This window comes from Nothobranchius furzeri, chromosome 4 (assembly GCF_043380555.1).
Source record: "Nothobranchius furzeri strain GRZ-AD chromosome 4, NfurGRZ-RIMD1, whole genome shotgun sequence".
Classification (NCBI taxonomy): Eukaryota; Metazoa; Chordata; class Actinopteri; order Cyprinodontiformes; family Nothobranchiidae; genus Nothobranchius; species Nothobranchius furzeri.
In genome coordinates this window covers 54,151,469-54,166,916 of record NC_091744.1, presented here as the reverse complement: position 1 = coordinate 54,166,916, position 15,448 = coordinate 54,151,469, and the positions used below count along the sequence as shown (strand labels likewise).

Sequence of the window (15,448 nt, the reverse complement as noted above, 5' to 3'; positions counted from 1 at the left end):
TTTTACTGCTGGAGCGTGGATCACACATGGAGGGTCATGTCAGTAACCAGTAACTGTGGAAAAGGGAAGTAGGTACTTAAAGACCGTAGTCTGCAGCAGCACATCACAAACACAATCAATGCTGATGGTTTTTTAAAACATGCCAGAGAGAAAACCTGCTTCATCAGAAGTGGTAGGGTTGGGCATCATTTGATTTAGAACATTCCGATTCCAATTCCTCATTTCGATTCCGGTTCCTATCGATTCCCGATTCCGATTCTTTCAATACATGCTTTACATGAGCCAGCTAACCACAGGTCCTACTTGATGAAATAATCTTAACTCCAACATGAATTTTAATTCTATGAACAACAACATCACCTTCATTTAGACAAAAACATGTTTTAGAGAAAAAAAGAAAAAGACTTGCAGCACAACCAGTGTGTTTGTTTCTGACCACAATCAAAGTCTGGAAGAAGCCTCTGGGATGAGAGGCTAAATGTCTCCAACATATCCAGAAATGTGCAGCTGTTTTCAGCTAAAACTCTCAGGATGATCATGTCCAGGATGACTGAGAACTACACCTCCATGCTGCAGCAGCTTCAGTCAGAACAGGAAGTGAAACTTAAATGTAGCTGCTGTCAGTAACAATCTAACAGATTTTAAACATTAAAACTCAACAGAAATAGTTCAGAAAGGAAATTAAAATGTTTACAGCTTTGTGTGTCATTGTGGCAGAAGCTGGTGTGGTCCACCACAGAGAAGCTGCTCTATCAGGATGACTTTAATTATTCTACAGGTTAGGTTCAGACTGCTGATGCTCAGTGTGTTTCTGCAGTGAGACAAACTCACCTCACACCGTCCAGAGTTTGTTCTTTAAAGCTTCTATTAAGTCCACCGTGTTGAAGTATTTTAACAAGTTTCCTCTACGCTGCAGGAGTTAAAAGTTCAACAGACACGTTTGTTTATATCTGGCCGCTGCGCGCTGGGTGGGGGGAGGGGGGACTCTGTGCTGCACCATCGACATAAATATACTGGACATCTCCTTTCCATAGGCTCCAATAACACGTTTTTGAGGCAAAATGGGAGGTGGCCACCACCGCCATTTTGACCGTGTCACAGGTTCCGTCAAGCCCAGACAATTCCAAAAAAGGGAAGAGAGGTGGAGCTGAGGGTGGGGCTGTAAGGCTAGGATCAACTGACGACACCCGGTCGAACTACCTACAAGCTACCCTGAAGGTAACCAAAAGCTAACGCGGAGGTGGGAGCTAAGCTAACGGAGGTAGCAACCTAGCTACAACCGGAGTTAACTGTGCACAACACCAGAGCTTCTGAGTCAGAGATACGCCGGGCTGACAGCTGGGTAAAACCGGGTGGAACACAGAGGTCTCCGAGACCTCCACAAGTCGGCAACCGCACAGCAGACAAGCGCCGCTGTGATCTGAGATGCGCAGAGCTGCCGCTGGGGAGAACCAGGTGGAAAGGTTTCCATCCCAGAGCTCCATAAGTTGGCAACCCGCGCAGCAAACAGAAGCCGCGATCAGACAGAGATGCGTCGAGCTGTGGGGAGGGGAGAAACGGGTGGAAAACATCGGTCTCCCGAGAGCTCCACAAGCCGATAGTCGGAACCCAGCTCCACCAACATGTGATATTTCAACCCATTTTCTAAAATGCAGCATTATGTTAAATGCACTGGGTTTTACCCTATTACATTTAAATTTCATGGTTAAACAGTACATGTTAACATCTAAGCTCAGCTCGGCAGTGACCTAAAATACATAAATATTATTTTACTTAACGAAAAAAATGAAGTGGAGACTCCTTGAACGCTCTATTAGTGCAATTAATGCCACAGCAAGTCATTTTGTCCAACAATTGCACAAAAAATATCCAAACAAGAAGACACAAACACAGAGACTCAAAATCCCGGAACAGTTTCCAAGCCAGACCGAGGCTCTACTGAGGCCTTTCCACGGAGGGAAATGATGATGTCACTACAGTAGGATAAAGGTTTATCAGTCTTACAGGTTAATAAAGTGGTTAAGAAGTCAGCACGTTCACTTCCTTTGCATCGGAAGCTCTGAATCTCCTCCTGCTGGAGAGATGAAGTCTTTACATCATCATAAGCAACAAAAGCCATGTGCTTCAGCTGCTGCCTCCAACATGTTCCATCACATGCTCACTCTTTAATTCAGCCAAAGTCTTTACAGGAGCATGGCAGACATGTCTCTGTCTTCTTCTGTTGGTCTAAAGCAAAGGGACTAGAGTCTGGAGGTGGGCCTGGACGTCATTGGTTTTAACAGCTGATTTGGAACAAGTCCTTCGTGTCTCACTGTGTCTTTTTCTTTTGCAGCTTTTCAGAGTTGAAGTTCTGTTTAATGAGAGGAAACATTATGTGCTCAGAAGGAACAGTGAATTCCAGAATCTCCACAGAAAAGTACGCCAGCCCAGCCCCACTTCAAACCCACACACAGACCTGCTGACAGAGTTTGTGGAGACCAAGATGAATGATCTTCATGCAGCAGCGGGTGTAGGAGATTTTAAAGGATATGGTTCTTGTGCTTACTGCAGCTCCGGAAGATCATCCAAACTCCAGACTTTCCAAGCAAAAGGAACCCCCATCTGAGAACCAAACCTACGAAGCAGAGAAGGCAGGAGCTGGAGGATTACATCCAGGTAAGTCCACACACCCACAAACAAGGGTTCAATACACCTTCTCGGAGCAGAACTTTGAAAAAATCTTTCTGTATTTTGAAGGATCTGATGCGGTTGGGAATTTTTCCCACTTGAATGAAACATCTTAGGAGTGAAACGACTTCAGTTCAGTTTCCCTGAAAGGTTTTGTTTCTTGGCCAGGAGATCATCTACCAGAACGAGGACGTGCCACAGGTGCTGCTAGACTTCCTGCATGTGAAACACTTCCACACGGGGAATAAGATCAGCAGCGCGGAGTGAGTCAAAGACGTGCGCTCTCTTCTCAGATGCTGTACGTGTCATAGGCATTCCTCTGGTTCTGGATCGGGGCGATGCTGCTGCATGGCGACACTTCAGATACGTTTATTTCCTCAAGCCAACTCAATTCTGCACATCACAAATCTGTTTCACGTTTCAGATTCATTCATTGTCATTCAGCAGTCACTTATTTATTTTTATTACATAAAAAACATGCAAACATGAAAACAGATGAGAGCGGATTTAAAAACAGTTACATAAACTATCTAAACAGAGTAAAATACAATAAAGTAAGATGACATTACTGTCCATCATGCAGGAAGGCAAGCAAATAAAAATGAGTTTCACACAACTTTTAAAATCCCAGATCGGACCTGCCGTTCTTTCAGTGTTCCACAGAGATGGGGTCAGAACCGAAATCGCTTCCTTTAGTTTTCTGATGGTAAATGATGCCAGTACCGTCATCAAGTTGAAGTTACTTATCCAAGTATGCGTTCCTGTTTTTGTCATCATCTCTAGTCTAAAGATATCTGCATTCTTCTCACATCTCGCTGAGGGACGCTGCAGATGGGACTAATCTCACTTTCAGCATGTGGACAGTTCGTGTGTGTGTGTGTGTGTGTGTGTGTGTGTGTCTGCTCTGTCTTCTCGATCCCCAGTGAGTCGTGGCGGATGGCTGCTTATTGATCCTTTGCACGTGACGTCACGCCACTCATGAGACCGCCGCCTTCGCCATGTTGGATGACCGTTTACACCCGTAGAAACTCAAGTGAAGCTAGTCGAAACAAGCCAGTTTGAAGCCTTTCATCACTTTTGTTTAGGTGATTTGACAGTAAAATGGTTTTAGCTTGCGGCGTGGTTGGCTGCACTAACAGACAAGGATGTAAACTCAACTCGTTTTGTTTTTTAAATATCTTTGATGGAGACTGAGGACGGAGATGAACTGCAGCGATCAATCAAGCGGACTAGCAGCCCTCAGATTAGCAGCGAACATGTTTTTACCGGGTAAGATTAACATTCATTTATTTCACGAGGAAGACAGGGACAGGGATAAATGTGATGTGTTTATACAAGTTATTGATAATCCTGATGGGTATTTCACCACAGAGGCTGCGCTCCGTCCACTGTAGTGTAAAGTGAGACAATTATTAACAATATTAAAGCTCCGATGTATGATCACGTGTGTTAAAATGACGTTATTTATTTATATGAGCGTCGCCGTTCAGAGATCTTCTCATTCTGGTGTGAGAGCAGCAGCTGAACCCGGTAACACCACCAGCAACAGAAGCTGGTAGGGATCCGGACTTTTTAACAATCAGCTTTTGTGTAAAGTGAAACGCTGTTTACAACATAAAGTTCTGAATCCAGCGGGGTGAATTTAGGCAAAGTCAGCAACATGTTTACATCGGTGAACAGCTGCAGAGAGAACGTAAGCTAACGTTGGTAAGCTAGTTAGCATACCGCTCTCTATGAGCCCCGGCTAGATGTGCTACTTCTTCTGATAACTGAACTGGGCATGAGCTAGTTGGAAGGAATGCTGGAGGAGTTTTGTTTTTGTTTTGATCGCAAAAACAATTTCAGGCTCAACTTTTCTCTTTGTTTAGTAATCGTGTTGCTCACTGTTTACAGGCTTTTGCCATCCACCACGTGATTAGGTGACATCGGTGCAAAGGGTCAATACTGAGCCAGGATTCTCTGGAGGTTTCTTCCTGTTAAAAGGGAGTTTTCCTCTCCACTGTCACTAAATGCTTGCTTTGTATGAGGATTGCTGTAAAGTCACTGACCCACTGATGCAATTTGCTGGGTTCCTTATATAGGAAACATTTTTTCTGATTGGCTTAATGAACTGACCTGAATTGGAATGTTTATTATGTGAAGTGCCTTGAGACGACTGTTGTCGTGATTTGGCGCTATATAAATAAACTTGAATTGAATTGAAGTAAAACAGTTTCCAGCCCAAAACGGAAGAATGAACAGGTGTGAAAGTTTTCACTAATGGTTAATCCACAGGATCAGGATTACATCACAACTCCACCGCTCCTGGTTTTGGCTCCACTAAGAGTGACTACTTGTCTTCTGCACATGCGGGTCGCTTTGGTGCCGCGGAGCGTTCACACCGGAGAGAGTCTGATGTTGCATTTCAGTCACAGTGTGAACGGCCACACAAAAAAATTCAGTTTTACTGAAAAAAATCAAAATTGGTCATTAAGGCCTGCAGTGTGAAGTAGCCTGATATACCTGTCGGCTATTTCCCACTGGAATGAACCTGTGGCAGAATACCTGAGAGGGGTCAGCAGCTACAGGTGCAGTCGATGGCTTTAATATCAGGCCCAGTTCAGCAAATGGGTCTAGTAGGAATTTAATTAGTAATTCTCAATACCTGTGTGATCTGCCTTCAGGTCTGATGAGCTGGACAGTCAAGAATACAGGTCAGTCTCTCTCTCTGTGCCTAATCCTAATTATATTTTAATTTTTCATTATTAACCCCTAATGTACTTTACTTAAAATAACAATTATATTAATGCACCTAAGAAATAATAAATGTAATAAAAGTAACAGTTTTTTCTGTAACATCTTTCAAAGAAAAAAAATCACTAAGTGCTTTACAATGAGACACAAAACAATATAACATAATACAATAAAAAATTTAAAAGGATAGACAAACAATAATACACTTTAAATTAAGATATTAACCAAGAATTAGTCTGAACCAGAGAGGAATGAGGAGAGTAGACCTGAGAACAGGGAGATGCAGGGTGGAATGGATGAAGTGTCGGGTGTGATGAAAAGGTCTCGGCAAGAATGAGACAATCTATGGTCATGAGCTTTGGGTAATGACGTATAAAGACCAAGATCACGAGTACAGACATGAGTTTTCTCCTCAAGGTGGTGGGACTGAGCTTTAGAGATGGGCTCAAGAGATCAGATGTCCAGGAGAGACTCTCAGTAGAACCACAACTCCTCATCGAGAGGTTGAGGTGAGGTGTTTCGGGCATTTGGTTAGGACGCCTGCTGGACGTCTCAGGTGATTCTGGTATGTCCTGCTAGTCAAAGCCTTGTGGGTCGACCCACGACACACTGGAGGAACTATCTCTCTGGCTGGTCTCATAGGCCTTCTCCATGGGCACTACTCAGCGTGACTTGGTTGGGTGCGATTCAGCTGGCCTTTTCCAACAGCACAGTTGGGTATTTCCCCCCAAAGTTTCCCTGTACCTTTCAGCCCCTGCAATGTTGTGGTTCCTAGTGCATGACCCGGCCGGAATCACAGCTGTCGGTCACTGATTGACTAGGGCGTGGAGTCCAGTGGCGGCTCGTCCGTAGGGAGTCTAAGTCACATCAATCTACTTAAGGGCCATGGGTCCCCAGAAGAATGTTAAAATGAAAACAGCTCAATGGGGCTAAAAGAGCTATTTTCTAATTTTGCTTGTTATGCGCCATGGATTTCACATATGATGGCTGTGGATTTTAAAGACATACTTTGATGCCAAGAACCTTTTCAAACAAGGTGACACATTATTTTAGATATTGGATGATGAAAATATGTCCAGGACAACAAATGCACATCAGCAAAGTGACGTAATCGAAGCAGACAGAGAAAATCAGAGGAAAAATAGCTGTAAGTTAGGGATGCAACGATACCACTTTTTTCCAAAGCGACACGATACTGATACTTGGATCTGAGTACTCGCCGATACAGATTACCGATACAGATACTTCTACCATACAAAAAAAATGCAATGAATTGGAATACAGGTTTTATTTTCTTCTCTGTTTTCAATAGGAAAAGACTGTGAGGTAGATAAAAAGTAAAATATGTTAATATAAATGATCACAAAACTAAAATATTAGGTTGACAAGTTACAGTGAAGCCACTTTCAAGCATCTGCATTGGTATCAGTTACTGGTATATGTTAACTTTGACAGATACCGATACTGGTATCGGCATCGGCACCGATGCATCCCTAAAGTTCAATAGCTACGCTAGGGGAGAGGAGATTCTGTGGTGATGTCATATATGTGACCTTCCTACCTCTGATTTGTAGTCATGCTAATTGCAACATTTTACAAGCTGATTAATCTCAAAGTATGTTACTGGCGTGGTCAGAACACACATCATTACTTTCAATTTAAATTGCAGTACAACATATGTGTGATCTAGGGCGTAAGGCAAAGCGGAGAAAAGGTACTTTATTGGTGTAAAGAGGAGAGTTTAAATGGCTGCTTCTGTGGATATTGCATTGTTTTTCACTAAGTGTATTTAGCATTTTTCAGCCTTTTTGTTTAGCGGCAGTGGGTGTTGTTGAGGTAGAAAATGTGGATTCTATCATAAGAATGGTAATTAGGCGCCCCTTAATGGTGATATATGGTTAGTGCATCCCACCACAGCTGCCACTGGTTGTTCCGGAGCTTTCTGGTTGCAGCCACTTCCTGGTGAAGAGTCTGACAAAAAGCCACAAATCTGAGTCGAATGTTCAACATCACCACCATCTTTGTGCCGAGTTGTGTTTCTCTGCATCACCTCGAGATATTTGTACCTCAAGGAAAGATGCCCCCCCCTTCCCCCAGTGCATTATGAGGGGAGCTCCCACTTTTTGTCACGGAGCAGGAAGTGAAACCAACCACGATGAGGTGAGCTGAGCTAACCCACGCTGTACCGAGCTGTTTTAGGCTGAGTAGCGCTGTTGGGAAAATGGCCTAATTTGAGACTGATGACTTTAGTTTACTTTTGTTTCCTCAGGTATCAGTTACCACATAAGCAGGTGTTGGGATTTTATCAGGATCCTTACCTCTCTGACTGCTCATCAGGTAGGAAAGGCCTAACTTCTCTTGTGGAGCACACTGATGCACAAATATACCTCTTAACATTTTAATGCTGAAAAGCATTCCATGTGTTTTTCTCGTTTGTAAAATAAAAAAGGATTCTAAAAAGCGGCTAATTCTCAGCTAAGCCCTAATCTCTGTCTTGCAGGTCTCTCTGATATCATTGTGGATGGGGTCCTTCAGGGATTCTACCCCCAAAACCTTAGGGTCAGTTTCGGGGCTCCCACGCTCCTCCAACATGACCCCACACTTCCAGCTGAGGCCTGAGGAACTGGACCCGTGCCTTGAAGGCAGAATTATGAATAATAAGCCAATAAAATAGAGCCACTTCTCAAAGAAGCAGAAAAACCCAGGCTCACCAGGCTGTGCTGTAATCATGCTGCACAAGCTCTGCTTTCAGCTCATTTCAGAGTTTGAACGTTTTTAATAATTCAGCTTCTACCTGTGTTGCAAATCTTTAGTATGGGCCCACAAAATGTCTGTTAATCATTTCTGCAGCAACTGAGTGAGAAAGATGACAATTTATTAGAAGATGTGCTAGATTTGAGCTCTTAGCTGTTTCTGTGTGAACATGTTTACAGTCCAAGTAAACGTGTGACCTAAAAGGTGTTTGCTTTGGGCGTCTCAGTGAGGAAATTCATCAAGCACAGATGCAACGCACAATGCCTGATCACTTGACTGTAGACTTGTATACTAATATGATTATGTAAAACCAGTTTTAGTTTTGATACTTTAGTGTTTTTCCTCTTTTGTATGATTTTTATATTGAGGTTTTAATAAAAGAACAAAACCGACTCCACCTTGGTTCAGTTCAGAGTGAACAACACAGCACAGTGCACATTCAACGTCGTCCCCACAATACCCTTTTATAAAGTCGATCTACTCCAAATAAAGAATTCCATTAAATAAAAGCAATCTACAACAAAAGCATTACAGATTAAGAACAGTTAAATACTTTACAGAGCAAACACAGACCATCTCGAATGTCTACTGCAGATTTGTAGCTTTTATAGCCATAGATGCAGATGAACGTTTGTAACTATTGCATCTAATAGGAGGTAGCCTGTGCCTTAAATCTGAAGGGAAGAGGACAAACTCATCTAACAGGATGGTTCCTTCTGGTTAAAATGATGTTTGCCTTCCTGACTAGTTGTCAGTGCCAGAGTATCTGGAGAACGGGACAGTGTGTGTCCTCGCTTGACACAAACAGATCCACCATTGCCCTGCTGAATCTCAGCCACATCTGGGACACCACCTCAAGGTGAAGTCTCCATTCCCTTGACGGGTCGAGAGCAAGTCTGTCCTGTGATTCAGGCAACCGGGGACATAAACTGTTGTGGGAGACAGAAGATTGGGATTCCACCAATGTGGCAATGTATCTGTCAGATTCAGTAGAGGAGGATGGCGTGTTCCTCCCTGTTTATATATGACACCACCGTTGTGGTAGCACATGCTGCCCTCATAGGCAATGACTGAAATGCCTCAAGGCCAGACATACGGTTGACACTTCCAGGTAGTTTATGTGGAACCCCGATTGAATCGGGGACCATACCCACTCACCGCCATCCCCTTGCATAGAGCTCCCCATCCTTTGAGGGAAGCGTCTGTGGTCACTACCATGCGTTCGGACACCCTTCCAATTGGAGAACCCTAATAAAACAACCCTGGAGAACAGCCGTTATGCAGGCCCTGGTGACAACTTCTGGAGAAGAGGACATGAGGGACAAAGACGGTGAGAGCAGACCCAACGCTAACAGGCAGAGAGTAACTATGACTATAGAGGAAGCCGTCATGCCCAACAGCTGTAAGACTGTGCGGAGTGTCAGTTTGGCTCCCGGCCAGAAGTGGGCCATGCAGCTGCAGAGTGCTGTTATCCAGTGGTCTGAGAGGCGCACCCTGCTCGACCAAGAGCATATTTCTAGTCCTAGGAAGGACAAACTCTGGCTTGGAACCAGGGAGCTCTTTTTGTGATTTTCGGAGAAACCCAGGGCTTGAATGTGAGGAAAAAACCCTAGGAGAGGAGAGCCTCCGTCTGCATGCGAGAACTCTCTACCAGAGCCCAGTCATCCAAGTAGGCAAAGACATGTTTCCCTTCTCTCTGAGAGGTGTCAACACAGCTTCCACACATTTAGAAAAGGTGCAAGGAGCTAGAGCATGTCCAAAAGGGAGAACCATATACTTGTAGGCTCTCCCCTCGAACGTGTACTCTCACCATTCCTTTTCACCCTGTACACCTCAGACTTCCAGTACAAATCAGAGAGCTGTCATCTACAGAAATACTCAGATGAACCTGCAGTTGTCGGGTGTATCAGAGATGGACAGGAAGCTGAGTACAGAGCGCTGGTGGAGCGCGTTGTGGCATGGTGTGGAAACAATCATCTGACCTTGAACGTGAACAAAACAAAGGAGATGATTTTAGACTTCAGAAGAAACAGGGTGGAGTCAAACACTGTTTCCTTCATGGGAGAAGAAGTGGAGGTGGTTGAGGAATACAAATACCTTGGAGTTCACCTGGACAACAGACTGGACTGGAGAAAGAACAGCAAAGCCGTTTACAAGAAGGGACACAGCAGACTGCACTTCTTGAGGACGCTTAGGTTCTTCAATGTCTGTTGCAAGATGCTGCAGATCTTCTACAAGTCTGTTGTTGAGAGTGTAATCTCTTCAGCCATCGTCTGTTGGGGTAGCAGTATCAGAAGCAGGGACCTGAAAAGGCTCAACAGCCTAATAAAAAAGGCTGGTTCTGTTCTGGGGACGACTGTGGAACCGCTGGAGGAGATAATGCAAAGAAGGATTCTCCAGAGAATCAAGAAAAGGATGGACAACCCTGAGCATTCTCTTCACAAGACTGTCCGACAACGGAAGAGTGTCTTCAGCCAGAGGCTTCTTCAGTTTGGCTGCAACACTGACCGCTACTGGAGAACTTCCTTCCTGCCAACAGCCATTGTAATATAGAACAACTCTTTGATGACTTGATTATTATTATTATTCTGAGTTACTACAGCAATCAATTTCCCTCTGGGATTAATAAAGTATTTTTGAATTGAATTGAATTGAATTGTGAAGCACAGGAACTGCCTGTGACCAGGATGATTCCCCATATTAAGGTATGCTTTTGTGACCATAGCAAACCGATCCTCAGCGCTATTGTCGTTTAGCGGCTGCTTGAGCGTTAGCATTTCGAATCTGTACATGCGCAAATACTTGTTGAACATACAGAGATCCAGAATGGGACGAAGCCCTCCCCCTTTTTTTGGGACAACAAAGTAACAGCTGTACCATCCTTTGTTTCCTCAATGGGGACTGTTCGAGCAGCTCCTTTTTGTTAATAGTGTTTGAATTTCCTCTCAACACTACCGCTGTGTCAGCATTCACCACCGTTTGCACAATGGCGGTGAACACGGGTGGTCTGACCTGAAACTGTAAACGGTAACCTATGTGTAACCGGGTCACCTTAGTTCCCGGAAGTAATTCTGGTCCGACGTGCAGCGCCGCCGAGCCAGGTGCTTCATTACGAGGCCGTTCTAATTAGAGGGATTGGGCTGTAGCTGCAGAAAGCCGAATTCCTCTCTTTGGGTGCAGACGTGTGTACAGACAGTGGTGAGGGACCTGGGGCCTCATTTATCAAACATTGCGTAGAATCCTTACTGAAACCGTACTTAAGCTCAGCAAAAACAACGTCCTCACACCAAGTAGGTTTGTGATCTATAAAACATGGAGTACGCACAGCTGCACGCAATCCACGCTTTATAAATCACTCTACCTAGAAATGTGCTCGGGTGTTTTTTGATCACATCCCGCCCTCACCACGCCCACTTTCTGCCTTAAATGGTCAATGCAAAAGTGGATCTATCTCATGCACATACATAAGCCGGCTCTTTGCAGCGCTCCACCATTAACGATGGCGACCACAGATCAAGGAAGCGCAATTTCACCGAAGCAGAAATTGAGGTACCTGTGGGTGAGGTGGAGGAACGAAAGGAAGTGTTTTTGCAAAAAAAAAAAGAGAGAAAATCCACAGAGTGGCACAGCGTTGCTGAAGCCATCAATGCTGAGTTCTTCAGAGAGATCTGTGTCGGATGCAAAAAAATAGTCAGATTTGAAGGTGGAGGCAAAAAAAAGTTGTTTTGCCACCGCCAGCATGTGTGGCATCTCTGACCCCCACCACTCGCCATTATGATCTCAGCAGTGCTCGGACCGGCAAGCATGTGTGGCACTGTGCCGGGGAATGAGAGAGACACTGACCATGCAGAGGAGACTGGTAATGTTTAAGAAATTTATTAATGCAGATCAAATGTGTCCGTCATTAAAATATAAAACAAGACCAAATCTCGTAGTTTCCCCCCAGTGACTCTTGTTCTGTGTGCGCATGATACAGTATAAGTGATAACGCTGCTGGATTTCATAATGTTATCCTTCTCAGCAGCAGCACTGCAGGTGCTCTCCATGTCCAACATGTGCGTAAGCCAGGTCCTTAGTCAACTTAAAGTTGCGCACATTTTTCCGCTAAGTTTTATTTCATAAATCCCAAAGTTTGCGTGGAAAGTTGCTTTCGCAGTTTTCCAACCCCGTTTTGTGTGTAAGCAAGCTTGATGAATGAGTCCCCTGGCTTTGCTTTATTTCAGTGAACCTCATATTTGGTTTTGTTTATAAAATTATTGTTAACTTATGAGCAAGCCTCTGCTATTGTTTAAGTTTCTCTACCTACGATTTAGGATCAAAGCATCCTCCCCTCTAGGTCACATATGGCAACTGTGCATTCGACCCAAGTAGACACAGCGCATGTACGCCAGAGAGGAATATTCGCTGCAAGATGGCTGCTCAATGCTGTCATGGTGGAGCCGCTGCCTTCTAGCGGAGTGGGAGGACACGGCACCGTGCTTATGACATGCCCTCTGGCCATCGTGCCTGCAAACAGTTATCTGCTTTATCCCAGCAGAGCGGGAGACAACAGCCTCCCTTTGTCTCTTTCAAAGCTGTTTGCAGACAGGTATTGTGTTGAAAATTGAGCTGTCTATCACTGGCAGAGCGGGCCGACACAACTTTATTTGAACAATAGGGAGCCTAAGTCACTTCCGCAGGACGGGTCCCCGGAAGAACGAAAAAATGAATGCAAGTCAACGGGGCTAAAAGCACTATTTTCTAACCCGCTTTGCCTTACGCCCTGGATCACACGTGTTGTACTGCTATTTAAATGAATAGTAAAGACGGGTGTTTCGACCACACCAGTCACGTACTTAAAGATTTATCAGCTTGTAAAAGTTTATAATTAGCATGACTACAAACTAGAAATCAGCACGTTGCATATGCGACGTCACCACATAAGCTCCTCCCCCCTAGCGTAGCTGCTACTTACCAAATGACCAGATTTATGGTGGTTCTTTCCTGCTGTGGGACGTTTGCTGAACTTACAGCCCTTTTCCCTCAGTTTTCTTCGTGTCTGGTTCGATGACGTCACTTTTGTGAAGCACATTTGCAGTCCTGGACTTATTTTCACATAAAATCTAAAATAGCGTTTCCCCCTGTTCGAAAATAAGCGCATTCTTGGTATCAAAATGCGTATTTAAAATTCACGGACATCATATGTGAAATCCATGGCACAAAACAAGTGGAATTAGAAAATAGCATTTTTAGCTCCATTGACTTGCATTCATTTTTTTTCGTTCTTCCGAGGACCCATGAAGTGAATTAGGCTCCCTACTCGATACGTAGTGGCTAGACCAGGGGTGGGCAACCCGCGGCTCTGGAGCCGCATGCGGCTCTTCCATCCATCTGATGCGGCTCTCTGTGCTTGTAAAATAATGAATGGATATTTAAATAAAAAGCTTTATATTTTACTGCATACATTTTACATCTGTAAGCCAATTCTAAATGTAAAGCTTGTCTGCGTAAACCTGAACAGTTCCAACCCGGTCTTGCTGTGAGACCGGGTTGACCGTCACGCTCGTGCGTAATCATAGGCGCTTTCTGAGCTGAAGAGGATGTGCGACTCTGGGCTTCTCCTCAGACGGCTCCTGGATGCGTTGCCACATTGGAGACAGGAACAAGCACTATTCAGCCAAAGTTTCATAATCAGGGAACATTTTCTAAAGTCCCCTTCAGACAGGCCATGAAAAACGGAAATGTTCAGGACTCTGTCCGTAAGACCTTTGTGTCTGAATACAAACATCCGGATAACGTTTTCCGTAATTAAACCGGACAAAGCCCCTAGTAACAGGTCCAGACTTGTTACGGACAAGGTGGCTGCTTCAGACTGGTGAGGTTGAGTTCCGGACAGGGAGGAGGGGGAGGAGGAGGGGACCGGGGGACGCTGTGCGCACCTAGATAGCTCGCTCCTGTAGCATGCGGCGAACGATGGCAGCTCGCCTCCTACAGTGCCGTCTCCTAGACGCGCGACGGAGCGCATCACACCGCTTCCGTGATTCCTTTTAACCATTGAGCTTCATCATCCAGGTCTCTTATGCGTCTTTGTGTGCGCAGAATTATGCTTAACATAAGTCAGATCAGTGACAGGAATTATATCTCTTCATCTGCCATGTTTGACTGAATGGCTTTGTTTGGGTAAATGACGCAAGTACGTCCGCCGCACTATGTCCCCCCCAAACATCTGGAACTTTTCCCTGCTGTGTGAAGGCAGCCGAAATGACAAGTTCCGGTACAAAAGTGGTGTGTCTGAAAACACAGTTCCGGTTAAAAACCGGATTGAATTGTCCACACATATTCCAGAATGTCTATCTGAAAAGGGATTTGTGACAAGTCTCTCTGAAAGATCGGGTTTGGAAAACACTCGCTTCAGTCGGAGGAATCTTCCCGCATGCGCTCTGGTTCTGCGACGCACTCCAAGCCCCTCTCCACATCTTCAGCTCGCTGTGTACCTTATGTAGTACACGCTGACAGTGAGCTGCGCTGAGCGGTGTCCAGCTCAGATGTTCAGATGGGAATCTTTTCTTCAGTGATTTAGCTACATCTGCGATGTGCGTGGAATAAAGTGTCAGTTTGTCTGCATGTGTCGGGGTAATTCTTTCTATTCTTTCTCCGTCAAAATAAACGGTCAAACACGGGAACTATCCGGTCAGCACAACACAAGCCCTACTTTTAACTGTTCTGTATTCTTGTGAAAATTGTTACAAATTTAACTTGATTAACACCAGAGCCAGGCGCACTGCACCATTATCTCCGTCACTGTAAATGAGGGAAAAACAAAATGATCGGATCCTTTTCTGACCTTCCCCACCTACAAAGTTTAATTACAACAATCAAACGTGACAGAGCCTGGATTTGTATTCTGAACAGTCTAAACATGTTTTAAAAAGAAACGTATGACAAAAGTGGCACCTGCTCAGTAAAACCACCAACAGGGTGAAAAATATCAAAATATTGTTGGCAGAGACAGGCTACAACTTCTGGATCCACTTTATATAAATCATTTTATTGATTATCTTTTTTATTAAAGATAACTGACGTACACGAGCGACCGGTACTGGCTGCTGTCACCTGTTGTGATTGGTTAAAGCAGCTCTCTGCTGTCTGAGGGTAGGCCCCGCCCACAACGCTGCGGCTGCTGTGGCTCCCAGTGTTTTCTTTACTGCGGGAAACGGGTAATAATGGCTTTTGATGGGAACAGGTTGCCGACCCCTGGCATCAAATCAACATCCTTTTGAATGCAAACTGCAGTCTTTAACGAAATATCGTGAAA

At 44.6% G+C, this 15,448-nt stretch overlaps 1 protein-coding gene across 3 annotated transcripts in view; it reads left to right on the top strand.

The window, feature by feature from the left end:
• Positions 1-8,546, top strand: part of snx22 (sorting nexin 22) — a 9,336-nt gene extending 790 nt beyond the window's left edge. Inside the window, exons 2-8 of one of the 3 annotated variants that reach the window (XR_008559516.2) lie at positions 2,333-2,416; positions 2,551-2,655; positions 2,836-2,930; positions 5,331-5,360; positions 7,473-7,560; positions 7,670-7,737; positions 7,901-8,546. Coding sequence is in view for 2 of the 3 variants with exons in the window: in XM_015963832.3 (XP_015819318.1) it covers positions 2,333-2,416; positions 2,551-2,655; positions 2,836-2,930; positions 5,331-5,360; positions 7,670-7,737; positions 7,901-8,019 (501 nt within the window). In the remaining variant the exon portion in view is untranslated. The remainder of the gene's footprint in view (positions 1-2,332; positions 2,417-2,550; positions 2,656-2,835; positions 2,931-5,330; positions 5,361-7,472; positions 7,561-7,669; positions 7,738-7,900) is intronic. The other 2 variants (XM_015963832.3, XM_015963833.3) reach the window with 2 other exon arrangements.
• Positions 8,547-15,448: the final 6,902 nt, after the last annotated feature.